Source organism: Mastigoproctus giganteus, chromosome 12 (genome assembly GCF_048544385.1).
Source record: "Mastigoproctus giganteus isolate SK-2022 chromosome 12, ASM4854438v1, whole genome shotgun sequence".
NCBI lineage: Eukaryota > Metazoa > Arthropoda > Arachnida > Uropygi > Thelyphonidae > Mastigoproctus > Mastigoproctus giganteus.
In genome coordinates, this window is record NC_143586.1 from 35,410,835 (window position 1) to 35,438,454 (window position 27,620).

At 38.2% G+C, this 27,620-nt stretch overlaps 1 protein-coding gene across 2 annotated transcripts in view; it reads right to left on the minus strand.

Annotated features, from left to right (window-relative positions):
• Positions 1 to 27,620, minus strand: part of LOC150076877 (protein phosphatase 1 regulatory subunit 21) — a 371,714-nt gene that overhangs the window by 286,737 nt on the left and 57,357 nt on the right. For both annotated transcript variants that reach the window (XM_090386067.1, XM_090386066.1), the window contains one exon: positions 17,967 to 18,113. In XM_090386067.1, the coding sequence (XP_090242193.1) occupies positions 17,967 to 18,113 (147 nt within the window). The remainder of the gene's footprint in view (positions 1 to 17,966; positions 18,114 to 27,620) is intronic.

Below are 27,620 nucleotides of genomic sequence, written 5' to 3' on the forward strand. Positions count from 1 at the left end.
AAAAAAAAAACCCATTCCATTTCACCCATCTGGTCACTCCAAATGTTTGTCTAGTTCAGCCTTAAATTTATTTATGCTGTCAACTTCCACAACAACAGATGGAAGTCTGTTCCAGCAATCAATACCTGCTGGCTAAAGGCAAACTTCCACAAATCTATTCTGCAACTGTCTCTCCTCAATTTGAATCTATGCCCCCTCAGGTTCTAATCTGAGCAAGCGGAAGTATCCCGTCAGCATTGAGCCTGCTCAAACCATTCAAGGCCTTATACAGCTCAATCAGATCACCTCGCAGGTGCCTAGTCTCCAGATGCTGAAACTTGCAGAACTTAAGCCTTTCATAGCACCCCTTTATTCCTCTAACCCAGTGGTTTCAATCTTTTTTTAATAATGGCACCCCTAAGTAATTTATTTTATTTTGGGGCACCCCTACTCAATTTTCTGCCTGTTAGATCTGATTCTCTCTCTCTCTCTGTATATATCCACACACACATCCTATGGATATATATATATATATATAGTGTATATTCAGTGTATAGGGAAGGGACGTTGACTTGTCAATTGTAATTACCATGGAAAAACTGAGAAGGCCTGTAAGGCAGTAGGCCTGTAGTAGTAGCAGCAGCAGCAGCAGTGGCATTTGATGCAAGAAAGCAAATGCAGCATCAGCCAAAAAAAAAAATCACACCATTCCCTCCAAATGCCTGTTCAGTTCCTCCTTAAATTTATTCAACCTATCAACTTCCACAACGACAGATAGAAGTTTGTTCCAGCAATTAAACACCCGCTGGCTAAAAGCAAATTTCCGCACATCTAATCTACATCTGTCTTTTCTTAATTTGAATTTATGCCCCCTTAGGTTAGTAATCTGAACAAGTGGAAGGATCCCATCAGAATTCAGCATGCTCAACCCATTCAAGGCCTTATACACCTCAATCAGATCACCGCGCAGGTGCCTAGTCTCAAGCCACTGCAATTTGCAGAACTTAAGCCTCTCTTGGTAAGAGGATCATTTCATTCCCCTCACCAATCTTGTTGCCCTTCTCTGTACACGCTCAAGTAAATCTACATCCTTCCTAAAATGAGGCCTCCAGACCTGTATGCAGTACTCAAGGCGTGGCCTGACCATTGCCTTATACAGAGGGATAATCACCTCCTTTTCCCTGCGAGCAAAATTCCTATATATCATTGACAAAACCCCATGACCTGCCCTGGCAGGCTGTCTGCATTGCTCAGAAAAGTTCATATCTGACTCCACAATTACTCGCAGGTCTTTTTCATTTTCTACCACTTAAGTGTAGTACCACACAGTCGGTACGTTTCTCTGGGGTTACTTCTACCCATATGCAGTACTTTGCATTTGTCAAGGTTAAACTTCAGGGTGAAGGAGATAACCTAAAATAAATTGATTAACATAAAAATAGAAATAATAATGAAGATAACAATGTTACCTAAAGTAGTGGGTCTTAAAGCTTTAACTACTACTTCATAGGGTCGGCAGCCAAAACCATAGGAGCCACAACAATAAGCAGGGTCTCTGATTCTGTTATGATGTATACATGCGAAATGTATAAATTTACTTTGTCATTCGGTAACTTAATTATTTTTATCAATATTACATATATAATATTAAAAAATATATGTTATATGATTAGTTATTACAATAATATAATTATAAAAATTACATTTCATAATACAAATTATATATATACAGTATATAATAATTTTATTCTTTATATAGAGATACTAAGTAAACATCAATCATTGATCACCACAAAATTAAAAAGATACTGTACACCTTTTTATAATGAAATAAACATATAAATTTTTAAAAAATAATAAGTTTAAGTAACTTAAACCCAAATTACATGGCACCCCTAGAATGTTGTTGCGACACCCTAAGGTGCTACGGTACCCCGGTTGAAAACCATGCTCTAACCAATCTTGTTGCCCTCCTTTGTACTTGTTCTAGCAACTATATCCTTCCTAAAATGAGGCCTCCAGACCTGTATGCAGTACTCAAGGTGCAGCCTGACCTTTGTCTTATACAAAGGGATAATCACGTGGCTCCTTGTGGCTGCTACCGAAATTCCTATATATCACAGACAAGACTCCGTGACCTGCTCTGGCAGCCCATCTGTACTGCTTAGAGAACTTCATATCTGACTGCACAATTACCCCAGATCTTTTCCATTTTCCGCTTCCATGAGTGTATTACCACACAGTTGGTATGTTTCTCTTGGGTTACTGCTACCCATATGCAGTACTTTGCATTTTTCAATGTTAAACTTCAGTTGCCAATTCTCATATCCATCTGCCTAACTTTTCTAGATACTGTTACAGTAGCATACTGTCTTTACTGTTATTAACAACCCTGCCAACCTTTGTATCATCTGCAAACTTGGAGTAATGGTGAAGCATTACTTATTTGAAGTATAAGAAGGACAACTCGTTAAGTATTTCACAATATTATGAGATGCTGCAATAATGATGCCAACATACAAACTTCGGTTTGTCTAAAAAATTCAACTATGCGGTAATGATGCAAATGCACTACTCAATGTCATAGTTTTAATTTTATAGTTTGAGGCTTGCTGCCCTAAAATATTATTAGTCTTAAGATGAGAGATACCTTTTAGTCACCCTGTATACCTGTAGGTACCTACCCCCTCACTGATGGGAAGCCAAATGATTTCAAAACAGTGCTGTCTGAGTGGAGTTGATATGCAACTGAAAATAAGTGCAGACGGGCTGCAAGAGTAGCTCATGGTGTCTTATCAATGATATACAGGAATTTTTCTAGCAGGGATAAGGAGGTGATTATTCCCTTGTATAAGGCAATGGTCAGGCCACACCTTGAGTACTGTATACAGGTCTGGAGGCCTCATTTCAAGAAGGATGTAGAGCTGCTGGAACGAGTACAGAGAAGGGCAACAAGGTTAGTGAATGGAACAAAGGGTTGCTCTTACAAAGAAAGGCTTAAGTTTTGCAAATTACAGTGTCTGGAGACTAGGCACCGGCGAGGTGATCTGATAGAGGTGTATAAAGCATTGAATGGTTTGAGCATGCTCAATGCCGATGGGATTCTTCCTCTTGCTCAAAATAATCACCTGAGAGGGCATAAATTCAAATTGAGGAAAGACAGATGTAGGATAGATGTGCAGAAATTTGCCTTTAGCCAGCGGGTGGTTGGTTGGTGGAACAGACTTCCATCCCTTGTTGTAGAAGTTGATAGCCTAAATAAATTTAAGGCTCAGCTGGCCAGGTATTTCGAACGAATGGGGGGGGGGGTGAAATGGGAGTGTTTTTTTTTTTGTTTTTTTTTGGCTGATGCTGCATAAGCTTGCTTTCTTGCATCATATGCCTCTACTAATGATATATATCTATATATATATATATATATATATATTAGTAAATTAATAAATTAATTTCTGGAGGGTATCATACGGAAGTGTTCCACGTACTATATTGAGGTATACTCCTCTTATTAATTTACTAATATTATTATCAACATAGAACATATTGAGTATTACAGCTCTGATTCATACTATCTAACTAGAATTTAATGAACTATTTTTACCAGACATGCCTTGTCTTTATTCTATTAAATTAAAAACATTGTAACATGAGTGGAAAAAACTGCACACAGCTATCACTATTATTATTATTTAATTTATTAATAGCACAATTAATAAAAAATGTTAGTGTAATAAATTTCCAACATATGTAAATAGCGTAAACAACAACCAGATGAATGCTTCGCCGCATGAACCTTTTACCACCCGCATCCACGAGTGGCTACTTTGAGGGCTGGAATCTTTCTCATCTTTGATATCATGTGAACTGATATGCATGTGCTAATTGCTGATTGGCTCAGATTGTCCTAAATCACGTGAACAGTGCATGATACATAGCACAGTATGATGCCAATAAATTTTGTCTGATGATTTTAAACTTTAATTTATAAAAAAATTGCAAAAATAAATAAATAAATAAAAATAAAAATGGTGTTGTGGTTAGTGATCGGTGCTACTGGTGCAAATTGGACCAGTGCAAAACAAGGGCTACACACACACACACACACACACACACACACACACACACACTGACCACTGAATTATGACCACCAATCCATAATGGACTATGCCATATAGCTTGCAGTATAAAAAGCCGAACAGCTTAATATGCTAGAATAGTGGTGATTTGCATCTGGTCATATGCATCAAAGTGATAAAGTAGCAGTTATGGGATGTAGTAAAGATATCATGGAGTTTTAAAAGGGCACGATTGTGAGAGCTTGTGCATTGGGTGCTTTCACATCAGAAATGGCATGTCTTGTTAGATACTTAAGGTACACTCTGGTTAAGATGTAGAAAGCATGGATCAAACTACCTCCCACTGACAGAACTATAAATGATTATGCAAGGTGGATGTTCATGGTGAGCGAAGGGTGTAGCATCTTGTACGAACTCAACAGCAGGTCACTGTGCGACAGTTAACATCCCAATACTATATGGAGAATGCGAGAACAATATCCCAAGTGACAATGAGCTGCACACTCAGACATATGGAGTTCCACAGCAGATGACCCAAGGGACACTCTTCTCACCACTGATCATCGTTGATGGCAAATGCTGTGGAATCAACAATGTACTGGTTGCACTGAAGGACTAGAAACGAGTGTGCTGGTCAGATGAATCCAAATGCCTTCATGTGTGGAACAAGCAACAGGATTCTGTGGACCCATCATGCATGATGCCTACTATCCAGACAGTTGCCAGCAAGAACTAGGATCCCCGGTGTGTATGGATTGTTTCATTGATCAGATCTACCAGCAGCTCTTAGATCATGTGCTTCTGTTATGTTGCATATTTTTCCAGACAGAAACAGGTTCTTTTAAGATGATAATTCACTACATCATCGGGTTTACACTGTGCATGAGTGGTTTGAGACATTGTAAAAATATCACCCAACTTCACTGGCCTCCAAATTTGCCTGTGGGTTGTTTTGGAATGGGAAGTGAGGTGTATGGACATGCAACTGTCATTTATTCCAACACAGTTGGAATAGTTGAAAGCTTGCAGGCAGCATGGCTTCATAGTGCTAAAAATGTCTTCAGACATCTAGTGAATCCAATCCCTAGGTGAATAGTGGCTGTTATCCTTTGCAAACGGTTGCTCAACATGGTCATAATTCAGTGAATAATCAGTATATATATATAGTATGAATCAGAGCTGTAATACTCAATATGTTCTACATTGATAATAATATTAGTAAATTAATAAGAGGAGTTTACCTCAATAATGTACGTGGAACACTTCCGTATGATACCCTCCAGAAATTAAAACGGAAAAAACGAAAAAATCGACAACTTACCGGTACATTAAAGTAAAATATAAATAATTAAAGTAAAATATAAATAATTAAATAATCAATTTAACACAATTCAAAATCAATTCAAAACAATTAAAATTCAAATTAACGCAATTAAAAGAATCTAACGAAAATATTCAAAACGATTTTCCTTCCTGAAGCTGACAATGCTTTTCGACCGACTGTCGTCATCACAGGAATGAAAATTCCTGTGATCACGACATATTGAGGTAAACTCCTCTTATTAATTTACTAATATTAAATTCTAGTGCAATATTCAGAGGATGGAATCTGGTGAAAGTTGCCTTAATGTGTGTAGGGCTATGAATATGTCTCCATTGACTATTACAACAACTACGAAGAATGCTAATAAAATAAAACAATCTATGTAAAGGTGGTAGGTAAAGTTTTTGGTGCCTGGAACCTAAGCTGTGATTTACGATTGACTCCATTATATAAAGAGTTCCATTTGTACCCCCCAGGAACCTAACCCAACCGTAAATTGAGGGCTACCTGTATATATTTAGATTATTATGAATTAATCTGAATTATATTTTCGCTGTCTGATTTTTGATTCATTTGGATTTAATTTGCATATTAAATAACATAGTAAAAATTCTATATATATGTCCTTTTGGCACTTCAGATCACAAATTGGTGATTGTCTCTTCACCAATGGAGCCTTTATCTCATGGCTATTCCCAATCTCGTGTTGTTTGGCATTACAAGAATGCAAAATGGGATGACCTGCGAGATTTCTTTTCTTCTTTTCCTTGGTCGGATTACTGTTTCAAAACTTCTGATGTCAACGTTTACTCAGATCGTGTCAGTGAAATTATTCTTGCAAGAATGGAATCCTTTATCCCAAACTCCACTTTAAAATCTCGTCCTTTATCTAAACCTTGGTTTTCCAATAAATGTGCTAAGGCTGTTCGAGAGAAGAATGTTGCATATCGTAATTGGCTTGTTTCTAATTCTTCAGTTTCATTTTCTGCCTACACCAAAGCTCACAACAATTGTAAAGCAGTTATTAATCAGTCCAAACTAGAGTTTGAACAGGCTAAGAGTAGAATTAATTTATATAAATTTTGGATGGATAGCATTCAGGAAATATAGTCACATACTGAAGAGCAATATCCCACTTTGTCTGAAACGTAAAATAATGAACCAATGTTTACTCCCCACCATGACTTATGGAAGTGAAACTTGGGCACTCACCAAAAGAATGGAAGAGAAGCTGAGCAGCGAACTACACAGCGAAGAATGGAACGAATTATATTGGGAATAAGACTGTTAGATAAGAAGAGAAACACATGGATTAGACAGCAAACTCAAGTAAAGGACATTCTTATCAAAACTAAAGAACTAACATGGTCTTGGGTAGGACACATAGCTCAAAGACATGATGACAGATGGACTAAGAAAATAACAGAATGGTACCCAAGAGTACCATTCTGTTATTTTGTTGCTGGAGAGGCCTTCATCCAGCAGTGGATTGAAAATGGCTGATGATGATGATGATGAAGAGTAGAAAACTTGCTTCTTGCCCTAATGGTAGCCGAGCATTCTGGTCTCTTGCCAAAGCCATTTGCCGCAACTTTTGCCCATCTTTACTCCCACCTCTGCCCAATACAGATGGTTCTGTTGTCACTTCAGCCAAGGATAAAGCTGACCTGCTAGCATCCCATTTTTCTTCCAACTCATGTTTTAATGATGTTGGTAAAACACCTCCCACCATTCCCAACATGCTCCATTCAATGCCTCCTGTGGTCTTCCGTCAAAAGAATGTCAGAAGGATTTTAACGAATCTTGATGCTAAGAAAGCTCCAGGTCCCGATGGTATTTCTCCATTTGTTCTCAAAACCTGTGCTCCTAAATTTACTCCTATTCTTTGCCGCCTTTTTTCACTTTCTTATTCCAAAGGTGTTTTTCCTACTGCTTGGAAATTTGCTCATATCCAGCCAGTTCCTAAAAAGGGTGACAAATCCCTCCCATCCAATTATTGTCCCATTGCAATTACTTCTACTCTTTCTAAAATAGAGAAATCAATTAACCGCCAACTCGGAATATTGTTCCTACATCTGGGGTGGTGCCCCCATAACCTCTCTTAGGCTTCTTGATTCCATTCAGAAGAGGGCAGTTAGGTTAATTAATGATTCATCTCTAACAGAGTCTCTCCACTCGCTGTCTCATAGACATACTGTTTCTGCTGCATGCCTCTTCTACAGATACTTCCATGGGCACTGTTCTTCTGAATTGGCTTCTATAATTTCCACTCTCTCTTTCAAAACAGTCCGAACACGTGCCGCCACCAGCCAACATCCATTTACTGTCCAACTTGAAACTCACAGAACCAACTTTTCATCTTCCTCGTTTATTCATTCAACTGCCATTTTCTGGAACAACCTTCCTTCATACGTATTTCCTGAAAATTACAGTCTACAGAAATTCAAGTCCAATGTCAACAAATATCTTCTTTCGTCTTCTCAACCTCCAACCCAAGCATGGTACTAAGTACTATAGGTTCTAATACCTCTCGTGTTTGTGGTTTACACACATACACACGCACGCACACGCGCACATGTGTTCAAAGAAAGTGCATCACCTAGGAATTTTACATTTCTAGTCCTATATTAATTTAGCATTAATTTTGACTAGCATTACAAATAGAAATATAAAAAAAAAGATATTTATTAATAGTTAAAGCAAAGCTAAGTAATATTTGACAGGTGCTCTCAAAATATTCCAAAATGAGCATTTGCAACCTTTATACAACAGTTTTGGTAAACATGACAATTATGGCTGAAATGTTATCATAAGTCCTCAATTTGCTTCAGATTATCATTTTTAAATGGAAAACAAAATGAAATGTTCACCAGGGGCAAACTAATATATAGTTGAACTGCCTCTGGCCCTGATGACAGCAGCACACCAATGAGGCATTGACAAGATCAATTTCTGAAGATAATCAATTGATAGTTTGTGGTTCTAAACACAAATCATGGCTTCCTGAAGTTCACAAAGGGTCTTTAGTTTCTTTCTGGCAACTGCAGATCCACACGATGCCAACAGTTCTCTATAGGATTCAGATACGGGCTGTTTCCTGGCCAGCTAAGAGTTGAAATGGGCTGTTCTTCCAACCATTTTTTCACAAGTAACAAATGTAAACACATTACTGTAGAACCTCTAATACAGAAATGAAGCTAATGTAACTACAGAAGTGCCTACTTACACTTTTTGCCCGATGACAAGGAGCAGAGTCGTCTTGAAAGATGCAGTTACTTGGCAGATTGAAATGGTCTCTAATGGTTGGCAGCAATTTGCCTTCCAATATAGCCAGGTATCCATTGGCAGCTAGACAGAACCTTTTATAAACTTCAGGTGACCTACTTCGCAATATGAAATGCACCCTCATATCATTTGGCTGGTAGGGAATTTCACTGTAGATTCCATACAGTCTGGATAGTATTCCTCACCACGTCTACAGCGAATTGTTTGTCTCCCATCAGAACCCTGAAGGTTGAATTTCTTCTCATCCGAGAAAATAACTGACTTCCACTGCTCGGGGGTCCATTTGACATGCTACTTACACCAAATTAATCAGTCCTTTTTCACTTTTTGTGGGGGGGGGGCTTCTTCTTTGGACGATGGGCTACAAGTCCATTTTTGAAGAGGCATCTTCTGACTGTTACTGCACTTGATACCACTCCTGTATGTTCTTCCCATTCTCTTTTCAGCTCAGACGCAGAAGCTTTACAGTTTTTAAAGCACAAGCGCTTCAAAATGTGGTCCTGTATTCTTGAGTTTGGAAAGAAATCTACTCACTGTCAACTGATTGTCAAGGCACTCTATAAGCAATATGACGGGAAGAACATCCTCACATAAAGCAACAATAACACTCTTTCTTCGTGGCATCAACTGCACATAACTTGCCATCCTGACACAAGCAAGGAATGACTGCAACTCTTGCAGATATATATAGCTTATATAGCTGACAGTAACAGCTGAAGCAATATTATGTCATCACCCACACGTGTCAATCTTATCTGATGCAATCTGTAAGAAATATTGCCATATACTTAAGTTCTTCGGATGACAATTATAATTTTAAGCAGTGAGCACTTTCTTAGACTTTGAATACGTGTGTGTGTGGGGGGGGGGGGGGGGGTAATAATAGGTACTGGAGTGATCATATGAGGAATATTAGAATGAATTAGACCTGGGTTACTATATGTAGAGTAGACTACACCTAACGACCATAAATTGATAAATTATTGTAGGAGGTTAGGTTTTTAGCGTGGCTAGTGTTCAGCAGGTAGTATAATCAACCGTATGTGTTTTACATACTATATAGTCATTGACGTGAGCATGTAGAATTATTTTTCTTCTCTGCAAAACACTAGCCTACACCTGACGGCTGTCTCCACGACTCTGGCATATGTATACAGTAAGTATGGTTCCTAACCACCTATTCCAACTCGTTATTTCAGCCTTTAAGGTTATCACATTTACCTTCGGCTTTTAGTAATTTTTGCTACTTATGTTTCTTAACACTTATCATTCCTCCGCCTCTGTCGGATTAGCCATGAAATATATGCTTGCATTATGTATTCTATCCACTACTATCAACCTGGTTCCTATGCTTATACAAAACTTGGTTTCTTTATACCTACCAAGCACAATGTATATTTCTTGTTAGGAAACAGAGGTCTTACTTCTTGCTGCATTTTCCTTGGTTTTGATGGCTGGACCTTGAGAAAGATGTTAAAATCATCGAATTTGCAACATTAAGTACTTTTAATATATTATTTTTGATTTTTTTTTTTTTTTTCCCTTTACGAATTGGCATTTTTTTTCCCTTTTTTTTTTTTTTTTTTGTTTTTACTTCTATTCCATGATTTTTGCCTATGGTTGATTATACTACCTACTGACCACTAGCACTAAAAACCTTGTCCATACTGTAAGAGAATGTGCTAATTTTATTCTTTTTGTTTTTCGGCTTAATTTCACTTCTCTTCCACTGTTACAGACAAGTATAGATATGCAGTTCCTGATACATGATGTGTAGTCCCCTAATGAAATACTTGACCATGTATCAACATTTACTTCAGCTGACATGATTTTGCCTTTTTGCTATCCCAGTTTTCGACCTATTACTAAATTTGTCCACCCATATCTGATGAGCTTTAACACCTTTTATTTTTTTATTTTATTTGTTTAATTATTTTACTTTACAGTTCCCTCACCTCTAATTGGCTTCGCAATTCAGACCATAATTATCTTAATTCATCATAACTTTTAGGATATTAACATTCTCTTACCTTTTACAATACTTCTTTTTTCTACTTCTAGTCCTTGGCACTTTATATACTTTTCACTTCCACCTGTGCAAACTTTATCAGACTTTCTATTCTTAAACACTTATACAGGCAGGCCTCACTTAACGCGAGTTCGATTAACACGGTTTTCAGTTACCGCGATTGGAAAAAATGATACCACTTTTTACTTTACGCGATTCAAATTTCCAGTTAACGCGATCTTTTATTTCTGATAGTTGAAAAAGATTCGAATCGCGCACTAAATGTCTGACTGCCAATAAACAAGCGTTTGTCTGCTTCCCGCCTCAGTGTGTTCCATCAACTAAGTAGACGTGTTACTTGTTTGTCTCCACCTAATAAAGTCACGTGCAGACGTATTTAAAAATTCTAATTTTCTACCCGTTAATTATGGATAAAAGAAAGAGTGAAAAACAACGTGATTGTAATAAAAAAAAACGAAAAGTTATTACTTTAGCTGATAAACTTGAAGTTGTTAAAAAACATGAACGTGGTGCAAACCATGCGAAAATCGTAAGAGATCTAGGATACAGTGAGTCTACCGTACGAACTATCTTAAGCCGTAAGAACGAATATAAAGAGAAAGGTAAAGTTTCATCATCTTCTTTTGTCTTACAAAATACCAGAAACAGAACTCTAATAATGATTGAAATGGAAAGTCTTTTATCAATTTGGATAGAAGATTGCAATCAAAAAAGAATTCCATTATCTAAGGACAATATTCAGAGCAAAGCTATTAACCTTTTTACTAAGCTCAAAGAAACAAAATATCAAGGGGAGACTGAAATGTTTGTTGCTAGTTCAGGGTGGTTTGGATGTTTCAAAAATCGAGCACGACTGCATAATGTTAAAGTAACAGGGGAAGCTGCTAGTGCTGATGAAAATGCTGCAGCCAAATTTCCTGCAGAATTGCAAAAAATCATTCAGGATGCTGAATACAACGATCAGCAAATATTTAATGTAGACGAAACGGCGTATTTTGGAAACGGATGCCAACTAAAACTTATTTGGCTGCAAATGAAGCATCACAACCTGGGTATAAAGTCTCAAAAGATCGACTAACACTTTTATTAGGAGGTAACACTGAAGGTGATTTTAAATCTGTGCTTGTGTACCGTGCACAAAATCCTAGAGCTTTAAAAGGATACAGCCATCGCACTCTTCCAGTCATTTTTCGTTCAAATAAAAAAGCATGGATGACCAAAGCCCTATTTGAAGACTGGTTTATGTCTTATTTCTGTCCAACAGTTGAAGCCTATTGCAAGAAAAATAATCTTACTTTTAAAGCTCTGTTGCTTTTAGATAATGCACCTGGACATCCTTCTGCACTTGGTGACTTAAATGAAAATGTGAAAGTTGTTTTTTTACCGGCGAATACGACTTCGTTATTGCAACCCATGGACCAGGGGACGATTGCAACTTTCAAGGCTTACTATCTCCGCAGAACCTTTGCACAGGCACTTGAAGCTATAACAGGAGATAATGCAATTTCTGAACCAGAATTTTGGAAAAAATATAACATACGATTGGCCATTGAAAACATTCATGCAGCATGGGAAGAAGTGACAGCCAGCAATATGAGAGCAGTTTGGAAGCATCTTTTACCCCGCGCAAACGATTTTACTTGCTTCAAAGATGCAGTTCAAAAAGTTATTGAAGACATAACTAATATTGGTAATGAACTTGGTTTCAAAGGCTTGGATGCGGCTAACGTTCGAGAATCACTGAATTCGCATTTAGAACAGCTAAGTGACAATGATCTCCTTCAAATAGAGCAACAGCGTGCGCACGAAGAAGCTGAAGAAAAAGAGTGTGAGCCAGATGAAAATGTTACCTCAAAGGAGATAACGGTAAAAGAACTAGGCGAAATCTTTCGTATCGCAGAGAACCTTAAACAAAAGGTAATGGATGTTGATCCTAACATCGAAAGAAGCATGTTATTTTGCCAGGGCCTAGAGAAGCTTGTTGTCGGCTATCGGAAATTGTATGATGAAAAAACGAAAGCCAAAACTGTTCAAACGACTGTGTTCAAATATTTCTGTAGCAAATAGTTAGTTTCTCCATTATATATTTTGAACAATAAACATTTAATTCTATAATTTTTATTATCTTTTACATGGCATGCAGTTAAAAAGTTATTTAAAAAGTATTATTTAAAAGTTATTTAAAATTCTTTATGGACATTCCAGAAGGTCAAGTACCAATTATAATTTTTCCTATTGGTTATGATATTTGATTAACGCGTTTCCGTTTTGCACGATGCGCTCGCGGGACGAATTAATCGCGTTAATCGAGGCCCGCCTGTATATACTTTTGCATCCTTTACTGGCTTTACGCATTTTGGTGCATCTGTCATACCTTGCTTATTTATTTTTATTCATCAACTGGAACTTTGATTTTATATTACATTTAATATATATACTGGGTGGTTATAAAATAAGTTTCCCTATTCAGGAGACCATAGTGTCAAAACGGTTAGAGATAGTGCTCTGAAAATCGGTGGGTACGTGATTTAGGGTATGGGGAAGCGATTTGTAGAAGGAAAAAAATTAGTTCAAATTTCTGCCATCGGGGGTAAAACGGTACTGCACATATGTAAAAGTGGTCATTTACTTCAAGACACGCTGCTTACACAAATGACATCCTGTTAGATAAAAGCAGAAATACTAACGCCACCATCAATAACCATTATGGTTTGTACAAAAAAGGAATGTGCTCTTTTAGTAAAACTGTTCTACCAGAATATTAGTAATGCTAATGCAGCACTACATGAATATTGGAAAATTACAGGTTTGCGTAAAGGACCTTTGACGTCAGTGGGGCTTCAAAAACTAATAAAGAAATTTGAAGTGACTGGGGAGTTAGGTGTAATTCCAGGCAGGGAACAACCACGTATCGGAACGGAGGTACTGGATGAAGTGGCAGTTGCACTGGTCAGAATGCGAAACACTACCAGTCAATAGTGCCTGCTAGAGTTGTGATTTTTTGATTTTGATTTGGTATTTGTTGGTGCATCGGCTTCTGTGGCCATATTGCACCTCCCAAGGTTTTTGCAGTACTTTGATCCAAGCCCGAGGCGGGAATCGAACCCGCGACCTTTGGGTTGCCGGGCAGGTACTTTACCCACTCGGCTAGCCCGGTCGGCGCTAGAGTTGTGTCAAGAGACTTGAACTTCCCTTGGTCTACTGTTCGTAAAGTGCTTCAAATAATAATTTTACACTGGTTCCCGTACAAGATTCATGTAGTGCAAGAATTATCATCATTCTTCTATTTTTTGGCGATTCCTTTCTACTCTCTATCTCTCTCTCTCTCTCTCTCGGGGTAACTCGGGATTTTTTTTTTTTTTGGCTGCTGCAGCAAAGCCTCAGGCTTCCTTGCACCATATGGCTGCTAATAATAATAATAATAATAAGCTAGCAAGGAAATACCAGTTGATCAAAGAAAGTGTACCATACTACAAGTACAAAATGGAGCCTCCGTAGCCAGGTGGGCAGGAGCAGCAGTGCGTTGCACATGCTTCTTGATTAGATCCGGGGTTCGAGCCCGTGACCACCAAACACAGAGGAAAGGTCAAAGAATGACCACCACATATCCCCAGAGCAATATGGCCTTAGTTGCTAATGCTCCTAAAAACCAAATAACAAACAACCAAGTACGAACCCCAGGCAGTACTAGAGACCTCAACCCACAAGCTGTACTGGGACCGTGCCATAATAACGGATAGGACAATCCCACACAACAGACTGGACATAACTCTTGTGGACAAGATGGAAAAGGCTACCTATCTGATTGACATAGCGGTACCCAACACTGGCAACCTGCAGAAAACCCATGGGGAAAAAATCAGGAAGTACACGAACCTAAGACAGGAGATCAAAGAGATGTGGCATATGCAACAAGTAACGACCATCCTGATCATCATGTCAACCACAGGTATGGTGCCAAAGACGCTACATAACAGCCTAGCAGCAATAGGTCTCCCAGCGAACACCTACAAGGAACTCCAGAAAGTCGCAATCCTGAACACCTGTAGGATTGTCAGAGAGTTCCTCGACCAACAGTATCATCAGGCATAACAACAACCACATACTTGGTAGCAATACTCATCACGGGCTGGAACCCCCAATCAAGGAAAAAATAATATGTCTTGTGATCAGCAACAACAAATAGACTTTGCTCTACGATTTCTGGCTCATATGCAAATTGATGATACATGGGCTCGAATGATCTTGTGGTCTGATGAGGCACATTTCACTCTTCATAGGGCTGTAAATGCACAAAACTGCTGGATATGGGGAACTTCTCCATCTGCTGTGCATGAAAGACCACTAAAGTCAATATGTTACAGTATGGTGTGGATTCACAGCAGAGTTTATAATCGGATAATTTTTCTTTGAAGAGTCTACACCTCATGGCCCCCTCCCCCATAAGGTGTACAGTAACTAGTGCACGGTACTGCACTCTTCTAAGAGATCACATTATTCCCGCTCTGCAAGAAAGGCAATGCTTGGAGACTGTAGTGTTCAGTGCAAGATGGTGTCCCTCCCCAAATTAGTCGACAAGTGAAGGAATTGCTCCATTCAACATTTGGAAATGATCGCATCATTTATAGAGACTTTCCACAGTTCTAGCAGATCTCAATCCCAGTGATTTCTGGAAATGGTGATACCTGAAAGACAAAGTTTACCGTGGCAGCCTACAGACTTGTCGATTTGAAAGCAAGCATTAAACAGCATGTAGCTAACATCCCCAGTGAGATACTATGCAAAACTGTGTTGCACGCAGTCCGTTTACAGAATATCATCAAGTGAAGGAAAGCACACAGAACAATATCTGTAAATTTCTAAGTTCTGATATTAAAATCTAATCCTAAGTTAAGTATTCCATCTCATGTTTACAGTGCCAATTTCTCCCCTGGTGGCAGAAATTAACTAATTTTTTTTCTTCTACAAATCATGTCCCCATACCCTAAATGACATACCCACCAATTTTCACAGTGCTATCTCTAACAGTTTTGACACTAGGGTCTCCCGAATAGGAAAACTTATTTTATAACCACCCAGTATATAATAAAATATGGAATAAAGTGTGCATAAATGAATGTGAAAGTTACACAAAGTGCCAGTAACTAGAAGGGTGAGGATAGTTGAAAAAGAAGTGTGGTAGATATGTGAAAGAATGTTAATATCCTAAAAGTTATGATGAATTAAGAAAATTATGGGCTAAATTACTAAGCCAATAGAAGGTTGGAGAACTGTAAAGAAAAATTAGTACAGCAAAATAACAATAAAACAAAAATAAAAATTTTGAAAAAAAATTAGAAAGTGGTATAGCTTTCATCAGATATTGGGGGAACATATTTAAGGTAATGGTCGAATATAGGCAAGGCAAAAATTCCTGATCTGATGTCAACTGCAACAAATATTGATACATGATCAGGTATTTCATCAGGGGACTACTACACCTGACCATGTATCAGGAACTTTCTATGCTTGTCCATAGTAGTAGAAGAAAAGTGAATGGCCAAAAAGCAATGAAAATGAAATTAGCACTTTCTAATACTGTATGGACAAAGTAGTCCCAGTGTAATTTATTAAAGTAAAAATAAGGATCAAGTTAGAATAAATATGGTTAATATAAATAAGTAAAATTTAAAGGATGTAATTTTGTGTAGATTGGAATTCAATAGTTCAATAAATAAATTTGGAACAAGCACATGATATTGGGTGAGGAATTAAATTGAGGATGGGGAAGGGAAAAAGGAGTATTTTAGATAAATAAAGAAGAAAAACAGCAATAGAAGTAGGAACGTTCGTATCACCCTCGTATACACTAATAGTTTTACAAATGGGAAGAACGGTGGAAATAGACAGCAGAAAGGTAAAAAGTTCACTTCTTATTATACTTTCAGTTTCGTTTTAGATTCGTTTCTCGGCACATTTCGACATACATAATTTTTTCTTTACAATACAAGCATTTGGTATTAGATCCCTTTTATACTAACACTTACATAAACCAGAGCCCTTACTATAAGATTGGGCTTCACAACCCCAGCAAGCTCAGTGTTATTTAATAACTTTTTCTTTGCTCGTTATCTTTCTGCTGTCTATTTCCACCGTTCGTCCCATTTGTAAAATATTAGTGTATACGAGGGTGATACGAACACTCCTACTTTTATTGCTATTTTTCTTCTTTATTTATCTAAAATACTCCTTTTTCCCTTCCCCATCCTCAATTTAATACCTCACCCTGTATTGGGACTACCTTGTCCATTCAGTATTAGAAAGTGCCAATTTCATTTTCGTTGCTTTTTGGCAATTCACTTTTCTTCTACTACTATGGACAAGTATAGAAATGCAGTTCCTGATACATGGTCAGGTGTAGTCGCCTGATGAAATACCTGATCACGTATCAATATTTGTTGCAGCTGACAACAGATCAAGCATTTTTGACTCACCTATAGTTGACTATTACCTAAATATGTCCCCCCCCAATATCTGATGACAGCTGTACCACTTTCTATTTTTATTTTATTGGTATTTTGCTGTACTAATTTTTCTTTACAATTCTCCAACCTTCTATTGGCTTAGTAATTTAGACCATAATTTTCTTAATTCATCATCAAGTTTAGGATATTAACATTCTTTCAAGGATGCAATATCTACTACACTTCTTTTTCAACTTCTCACCCCGGCTAGTTACTGGCACTTTGTGTAACTTTCACATCCATTTATGCACATGTTATTAAATATATTAATGCAAACTTATATATACTCTTGCATCTTTTAATGCTGCTTTGCACTTTTAGGTGCATCTGTTATACTTGGCTCATTAATCTTTCAACTGAAACCATTTCATCAACTGAATACCTTTTTATCCCATGTTGTTGTTGTTTTGGTTTTTAGGAGAATTAGCAACTAAGGCTATATTGCTCCGGGAATATGCGGTGGTCATTCCCTGACATTTCCACATCCTCCGTATTTGGTGGTGACAGGCTCGAACCCCGGTCTAATCAAGAAGTGTGTGCTATGCACACATGCTCCTTCCCACCTGGCTACAGAGGCGCCATTATCCCATGTAACTTTTTAAACATTACCTTTAAGGGGTTGCATATAATGTTCATTTTTATATATATATATATATTTTGCCTGAGTTTTACAGATTAATAATCAAATCATAAAGTTATTTCTCTGGCCCACTATACAATTAAGTTGCATATATATATATGCAACTTAATTGTATAGTGGTAATATATATTACCTTTGGTTTCTTTAATTTTTCATCACAAGCCTCCAAGTCTTCTTGAAGAATGGCTACTCTCTTAGACAGCTGCGTATTCCTAAAATTTAAGCACTCTACTTCTTGTTCAAGTTTTCTAACAGACTGATCTTTATCCTTCAGAACCTCCTATTACAATATTAAATAGTTCAGAGAATAGTTTGTAACCCAGGAATAAAAAAAAAAGGTTTTACAGATTGCTAATAAAATAAATGAATAGTCTGACATGTAAAGATATTAATATTGGGGCGAGTTTATGACAGTTTGCATATATGTAAACTGTCTTAACTTATAGGTGGTAGTAATCATAGAGTATTTGTGTGGGATTCGTGCAATGAAACTACTACTGTCAAGGGAAAAGGATTTAGGGCGCAGGCTTCTTAAACTCTTTGCAGTAGAACCAATTAACATTGTTAAAAAAATATAAATGACAAATGGAAAGTATTCAGAGAGGTAACTAGAGACCACTAAACTTTTCATACCAACAAAGAGACACTGTTCAAGGTTTTGACCAAAATGGATATCAGATAAACTAATGAGCATAGTGGAAGAGAAGAAAAATCTATGGGATAATTATTAATTGTCAGGGAATAGAGTCCCACAGTAAGAACATACTATTGTGTAATTAAGTTACTCACTTGATTACATAGTAGTTTGTTCTTACTGCGAGACTTACTGTGACACTCAGACTAAAGCAGACTGTGGAATGTCTAAGGATGTGTAGGCTAAGGATGCAAAATAAAAATAGTAGAGAACTCTTTGTAAGTTAACACTATGAGGAAAGGGACAAACCATATTTGTCCACTAGATATGAATAGAATAGCTATTGTATTGTATTATCCTGTACAGTTGCCGATAAACTAAATAGATATTTTGCATCCAGATTCAAACATGAATTCTTTAGAGATGGAATTAGCAGAAATCTAATACTGATAGGGACTTAAAATGATTTTATAATAATGGAAGTAAGGTGGAAGAGAAACTTCTGCAGCTAGAGGTGAACGAAGTAGCTGAAGCTGATGGAATATATCCAGTTATATTAAAATTAATTCAACAGAAGCCCCTAGATACAGGGGACATGAAAATGCATCTTCTATTCACAGGGACAGTTCAAAGGGTGAAATGAGTACAGTAAGTTTTGATTCCACTATTGATTCCACTATTTTCCAGGGGAAAATAGTGGAATCAATAGTTAAAGAAGTAATGCACAATCATCTTGAAAGGAGTGAGGCCATAAGGCAATCAGAGCATGTTAAAAGCAAATCATGTCTGAAACATCTAATTAACTATTATGACATCATCACAAATCTGGATGCAAAGAATAATTCTCATATACTTAAATTTCAGTAAAATTTTGATATTGTATGACATGTATGATTAATGTATAAATCAGAGCAATGTGGCATTAGGGGCAAGTTACTACCATGGATAAATGGATAGTTTAGATGTTGGAGACAAAGTGATTATAAATAGCCACTGCTCTTTATGGACTAATGTGATGATAGGGCAACATGGATGTCTATGCTGGGTCCTTTACCATTTTTAATATTTATTAATGATACTGATAGAGATATTTCAAGTATATCTAAGGTTGTAGAAGAGATGTACCTCGGCACATATCTTCTACAACCATCCTTCATCAATTTTAATTTATGTCCCCTTGTGTTTGTAGTCTAAGTAAGAGGTTTTGGTTTGGTTGGTAGTTGTTGGCGCATCGGCTTCTGTGGCCATAGTGCACCTCCCAAGGTTTTTTGCAGTACTTTGATCCAAGCCCGAGGCGGGAATCGAACCCGCGACCTTTGGGTTGCCAGGCAGGCACTTTACCCACCTGGCTAGCCCGGTCGGCCTAAGTAAGAGGAAGAATGTCATCAGCACTGATGGCATTCTTGCTCAATCCATTCAAAGCCTTATACACTTCAATCAGATCACCTCATAGGTGCCATCTCCAGATGCTGCAATTTGCAGAGCTCAAGCTTTTTCTTGGTTCCCTTTTGTTCCCTACACCAATCTCATTGCTCTTTATTATTATTATTATTATTGCATCTGTTCCAGAAGATCTACATTCTTCCTGAAATAAGGCCTCCAGACCTGTATGAAGTACTCAAGATGCAGCCTAAACGTTGATTTATATAATGGAATAATCACTTCATTATCCCTGGATAATGAAGTGATTAAGTTCCTGTGTATCATAGACAAAACTCCATGAGCTGTCCTGTCAGCCTGTCTGCATTGCTCAGAGAGCTTCATATCTGACTGCACAATTACCTCCAGTCTTTTTTTATTTTCCACTGCCCTGAATGCTGTACCACACAGTTGGTACATTGATCCGAGATTACTGCCACCCATGTACAGTACCTTGCATTTGTCAATGTTATACTTCAACTTCCATTTCTCAGCCCATCTGCCTAATTTTTTCTAGATCACATTGTAGTAACTCACCCTGTTTACTGTTCATCCTTACAATCCAAGTCCATCCTTACCCTGTTTACACAGTAAATTGTGTAAGGATGGACTTGGTTTTTCTTCTCCTGATATGAGAAGCTTGTGTGTGTAGTGGCCCGGCTCCAAATTTTCTGCAGTTCTTGGTTTGCTTGCACTTCAAGTTGCACTCTAGTTTCTGCATGCACCACCTATACCAGGTCATCCACAAAGGCAAGGGACACTATGCACTCAAGGTCCATCCCAAGGAACTTTCCAGCATAATGGACCAGAAGAAAGGTCCAGTCTGGTGACTTGCTGGCACTTGCCAGTGATCATAACTTTTCTCTGGTTTAAGTACAATTTAATACATCTAAACAAGTTACTAGGTATTTTGGAGTTTCAGAATCTTCTAAGAACGTTGGATCACCAAATTTTATCAAAAGAACTAGCAAAGTCGACCATTATAGCAAGGGAATATTTAGCAATTGTTTCAGTATCCACTATAATCAGGTACTGAATAGCTTCAACAGTGCTTGATCCCTGTTTAAATCCAAATTGTAGAAGTGAGGCTAAGTTAGAAGCTGTGTAGTGTTTATCCAATCTGTACAAGAGTAACCTTTTTAGGAGTTTTTCCAGAACTGGGAGAAGGGCGATAGAGCCTGTAGGATACAGGATTTTCAACAGGTTATTCAGCACTCTTAAAGAGTCCTGAATAACCTAAGTGTGGCTTCCTTCCAGATGTCAGGAAAAGACCAGCTTTGAGACATCTATTAAAGTTGGCTAAGAGGTTTGTAGATATTGTTCTGCAATCTTTTTTAACTACATCAACCTCAAAGAGGTCTCCTTCCAGGAAACCTCCTTCGGGTTGATGTAGTTTGTTTTGGTCCTTTGTAGGGCAGAATATAATTCTGTAAAAGTAAAAGGTTCCTCTGTGTTCTGTAATGTAGTTAGCATTGCTATAAATAAGTTTCTGCTTGTTGTTCAGTGGGTCTTCATCATTTGGAAAGAGAGAGTCCAACACATTAGAGATGGAGTCATCTCAGTTCAGTGTTGTGGTCCCGTCTGACCTTGAAGTGGTACAATGTACTTTGCCCCTGGGAGTTTATTGGTAACAATATGAAATACCACTCACTAGGGATCACTGTTTCCAGTTGCAGGCACTACATTTTGCCAAGAGGCTTTTTTGCTTTTCCTGATGGAACCTGTATATCTATTCCTGGAGGTTCTATAAGATTCTCTTGCCACATCTATCTCCACTTGGGCAGAGTTGCTTGAACCCTTTTGAACATCTTTCATGCCTGGTGGACAAGTCTCTTCTGATTTCCACGATCTGGGTTCCACCAAGGTACTGCAATTCTGAAGGGTTTCCATTTAGGTATGGCAATGGTACAAGCCTCTTGGATGGTTCTTGTGAGTGCAATGGCATATTCCTCAGGTGATGAATGGGACAGGGATTGGGGAGTCCACATAGTCTACTAAATGGGTCATTTAGAAAGCAATTCCAGTCTGCCTTCTTGGTATAGAAGCACACTATATCCCTGGGAGTAGGAGGTACTTGATCCACACAACAACCAAGAGAGAAGGAGATATGCTCTGTGGTGAGAGGTGGTCCAAGATTCATTAACCTTCCACTTAGAAAATTTATGGGCTATGGCAGGGGTTGCTAGAGTATGTCCATGGTACTCTCCCAGAGAATGCTACTGTAAGTGGAGGGATTCCCAGAGTGGTTCAGGATATGAATGGTTTGCTTCACAACACACAACAACCAAGAGAGAAGGAGATATGCTCTGTGGTGAGAGGTGGTCCAAGATTCATTAACCTTCCACTTAGAAAATTTATGGGCTATGGCAGGGGTTGCTAGAGTATGTCCATGGTACTCTCCCAGAGAATGCTACTGTAAGTGGAGGGATTCCCAGAGCGGTTCAGGATATGAATGGTTTGAGCCAATGATGAAATCTATTCTCCATTCCAGGTGTCAACCCTGTTAGGTAGCCTGCTATATCACTTTCAATTTAATCCAAACTGCATTTGATGTTTTGCCCCCTGGGAAAACATCAAATGCAGTTTGGATTAAATTGAAAGTGGTGGAGATGTCTGCTCCTGGCCAGCTGCATATGGAGAGGAGGTGGAGTGAGCCTAAGGCAGAGTTGATCTGTGTGCAGGCATGCAGAGTTTATTATTACAGTGACATCAGTGACATGATAGGCATGCAGAGTTTATTATTACAGTGACATCTGTATTTCTTAAAGCTATTGCAGCCAAGGGTGTTTCAGTAGTACATTGTATGAGTCTATACAATCTTGATAGCCAATGACATTACCCATGTGTGTGTGTGTGTGTGGATTCCTGTAGAATATCAATATTCTCCTTGTGCTTTTAATTTGAGTTCATCAACAACTGACCTCACATGTTGCACATTTATTTGCAAATATATTAACTTTTGGATTATTCTTGAGTTAAGCCTTCTATCCATAATTGATTCTAGTTTGATGTGTATGTTTGGCCTTTATATATACAGCACAGGTGGGATCTCTGATAGAGTGGTCATGTGGCATTTGACACTTTTGCAGTTAGAACAGATTGCAGATTTTTTGGACATGTACTAAACTCATGACCATACTGAGCAAAATATCCACATGTTGAATCCTCTGAATGCATATGTGCAATGTACATCCAAATTTTTGGCATTGATAACACTTAGGGACAGGAATATGTTCTCTATATTGATGGCCTCCCCAGCCAACAAAGACCCTTTCCTGCTGGATTAGCACCTACTTGACTTTGGAGAAAACTGGTTTACTAGTTCACACACAGATGGCAATCATCCTGAAATAGGTGGGTATATGGGATGCCTTAGGGTAACTAGGAATAGGAGTAGGAGCATGTATGCTTGCATGTATACCAATGCTAGAAGTATAGTAAATAAATTTGATGAATTTGAAGTGTTGGTCAAGACATCAAAGGCGGATATTGTTGGGATAGCAGAGACGTGGTGTCACACAGAGGGGGGCAATTCTCCAACGCATCACAGCCTAAAAAAATGTGTGACTTGTGAAATGTTTACCGAACTCTCTGGAACAGAACATGATATTGCCATGGGGGATGTCTTTGTGTGTGCGCAATGTAAGGAGTGTAAAGAAATCAGGCGACAACTCAGCGTTGTTATGGGCCTATATGAGAGTTTGAAGGACAGGGTGGATGCCCTCGAAAGATCTAAATTGAGGGGCCCATCAAGCTCTCAGCTGCCCACATCAACGCCAGAGCTTGCACTTGGTCATCACACAACACAGCGGCAACCCCCAAAGCAGAATGCACTGGTCCCGCAGGAACTAATAATTGTTGGTGACTATTGTCAGGGAAACGGGAAACATGCTTTGTAAAAAGGATAGACGGAACAGGACCAGGGTATGTCTGCCAGGGGCAAAGGTTCATGACGTTGTAGAGCGGATATCATCTTTTAAGGGCACAAAAGGTGAATAGTTGTACACGTTGGCACTAATGATATTAGGAGTAGGAGACCGGCAGAATCACTTAACAAGTACAGGTCACTGTTGAACAAAAGCCGAGAATTAGGGTTGAATTTGAAAGTGTCTGCAATTCTGCCCAGACACGATAGAAGGGAGTATATGATGAGAGCCTTGTCGATCAATTTGGCCCTGGAAAGAATGTGCAAGGCTCAAGGGGTAGAATTTTTTTCAGCCTGGACTGTACTTGTTAACAGGAGAGACTGCTTCTATAGGGATGGGATACACTTAAATAGAAAAGGTGCAAGAATATCTGCTGATGCTATCGGGGCAGTGTTAGGTGGGTCGGAAAACTGATAGCTTAGGGGGATACAAGGACTAATAGTTTAACAGTAGCCATAGGAAGAGGTGAAGGTGATTCTTGCACAACTTCTATTTGAATAAGTAGCGACCTGGAGCATGGGGTGTTGGGGTTTCAGGGACGGATGGCAGTCATCCTGAAATAGGTGGGTATATGGGATGTGTTAGGGTAACTAGGAATAGGAGTAGGAGCATGTATGCTTGCATGTATACCAATGCTAGAAGTATAGTAAATAAATTTGATGAATTTGAAGTGTTGGTCAAGACATCAAAGGCGGATATTGTTGGGATAGCAGAGACATGGTGTCACACAGATATAAGGAATGCTGAACTGGAATTTGGGGAGTACAATGTGTACAGAAAGGATAGACAGGATAGAAAGGGAGGAGGTGTTATGCTGTTAATTAAGAAAAACATAAAATCAAAAGAAGTGCATCCAGTTGATATAGATGAACAGCACTGTTGAGTCAGTTTGGTGTGACATAAGCACTGCGAAAGCAAAAATAAGAGTAGGAGTGTGTTATAGGCATAATGACTCGAATGAGTACAATGAACAATTGTACAGAGAAATAGAGTGGGCGAGTAAATCGGAATGTCTTATAATGGGGGATTTTAACTTCCCAGATATTAACTGGAACTTGTGGGTTGGTCACTCACACACTAGTCAGACTTTTGTGGATTTATTGGATGATTGTTTTCTGCAGCAGCATGTTCAAGAGGCAACCAGAGAAAGTAATACTCTTGATCTGGTTATCAGCAGTGATCATTTGTGTATTAAGAATTTGCAGATAAAGGAACCACTAGGTGGCAGTGATCACAGTGTACTGATGTGGGATTTACTTAAAGATTTAATTACCATCAGGGGTAAAGGAAAGGGTTTTTGCTTCCGTAAAGGTGAGTACAGTGGTCTCCGACAGTTTTTAAATTTTGGTGTCTCAGCTTTCAGCCCTATTGAAGGGATATGGGGATTTTTCAGTCTGGAGCGCACTTCCTCCTTGGTTATAGTCTCAACAATGAGGCCTGGCATTCTTGTTTTTCTCGTGCATTTGATTTTCAATTTTCTCATTTGATCTGCGAAGTTTGTCATTAGGATATCCTTAGAAGCTTCACTTATGACTAATTTTGCTTCCTCTGTAGGCTTTGTCAGAACAATATGCGACTGTGGCAACTTTTTCTCTGCTACATTGGTCTTTTTCTGGTCTATAGCAACTTCATTGGTATCAGCTATTTCATTCCTCCATGCTTCAGCATAAGAACAGGGGCATTGTCATTTTATTTTCCCATTCTTGAGTTAACACCTAACTTGGCATTTAGCCTCTCATAATCAGTATGGAGATGGAGTATAATTCCCTCCATTTTGGACTAAATCTCTATAATGTCCATTCTGATGGCTGCTTAAATCCTATTGGTCTATCTTGCCAATTGCCATGTATTTCTCCAAAAAATCTCTCAACTTAAGAAATTTATCTATAGGGCAAAACCTTGATGAAAATCATTTTTGTCAACTGCTTCTTCTGTTTCTGACTCACTGGAGTACTCAGCAGCTGGTTCCTCAGGTGGAGAAACTGTTCCGGACCTATGTTGAGGTCTCATTTTTTCACCTAGTACTTTGCATCCAACTCTCTGGATGCAGTCTCTGTGTCCTGCAATGCATAGCCACCTTTATTGTAGCTGCAAGTCAGTATGGCCCTTTTGCATGTATTCAGCATGCAAGTTGGAAGAAATGGTAAAAAATCCAGAAAATTGGATTAACTAGATGATTAGATTGGATGCCGACCAACAAGCCGGCGAGTATTTGGATTAATTTTGAGGATGAAGTAGGGAAAAGTCAATCTGATGAAAAGAGAAGAGAGGTTTAAAAAAAAAAAAAAAAAAAAAAAGGACCCAAATATATAATTTCATGAAAATCTGTCCACTGGGAGTTGAGTTGGTTGTTACATTGTGGATTGACAGACATGGTGAAGACAATTGGCACCTTTATAGCATATATATGTATATGCAAAAGCACCTTAAAAACTTTATCAATTTCAGTGTAATATATTAGAGAATTACTGTAAAATGTAACCATGCAACTTTCATTACAACACACTAGCTTAGTAAAAATTGGGAAAGAAAAGCTTGAATTCAAAAATACATTTAATGAACTTGCCAAAGCAACACCATAACATTCAAATATGTTAACAACTTGGTTTATACATCTAGCAATAAATTTAAGAGCAACGAAGAACAAACATACATCACAGAAATTAATTGTATTCTGGTATTATTATTCTGGTATTGAAAAACATGCTTTGAGAAGTGAAAACTTAGGGTCAAATATGATATTCAGTAAGACCCCCCCATATCCGCGGGGATACATTCCAAGACCATGGATGGCTGAAACCGCGGATATAAGCAAACATCTGCTGACCCCATATATAACGTGATTTTCTTGTACATACATACGTATAATAAAGTTTAATTTATAAATTAAACAAACAGTAAGACATTATCAACATTAAATACGGTAATAATAAAGTACAGGAGACTCTCGACGTACCGGGATTGGATTAACCGAGACACTTCAAGACTCCAAATTAAAAATAAATAAAAAAATCAACCATAAATCATAAAATTCAAGTAATAACTAGAATAGGTATAAACGTATATTTTGCAAGTCGTAAATAAGCGACAAGAACCGGCGTTATAAGTCGTCACTGGGAGATTCCTATTATCTTGCCACCCAGGGTCCTGAGCTGGATATCATCATTGTTTTCTTTCTTGGTGATTCCCTTCTACTTCTGACTCTTGTTCTTGTTTACGCGCACTCTCGCTCTCTCTCTCTCAGGGTAATTTAGAAATTTTTTTTTCAGCTGGTGCAGCATAAGCCTCAGGCTTCCTTGCACCATATGGCTAATAATAATAACCCCCGCTGTCTTCACACCTACAGCTCAAAACAAAAACAAAAAAAAAAAAAAAAAGAGACCAAAGTTTAGTTTGATTTAGTGCATTGTGTCGATTGTTGTGTTCCGTCACACCGCAAAAGGGCAAATTTTGTTTTGTTATTTATGTCAGGGATGTCGGAAACTTTTTTTTATAGTAACTATTTTTTTTTTTTTATTTAGAAATCACAAAAATGATCTTAAATAGAAAGGGTGCAAGAATATTTGCTGATGCTATCGAGGCAGTGTTAGGTGGGTCGGAAAACTGCTAGCTTGGGGGAGACAAAGACCAACAGATTGACAGTAGCCACTGGCAGAGGTGAAAGAGATTCTTGCACTGCTTCTATTAGAATGAGCAGAAGCCTGAAAAACAAGATGCATGGTATTTCAGAGACTGCTGGGAGCCATTGCGGTACAAGTAAACACATGGGTTGTGTTAGGGTAGCTAAGAATAGAAACAGGTGCAGGTA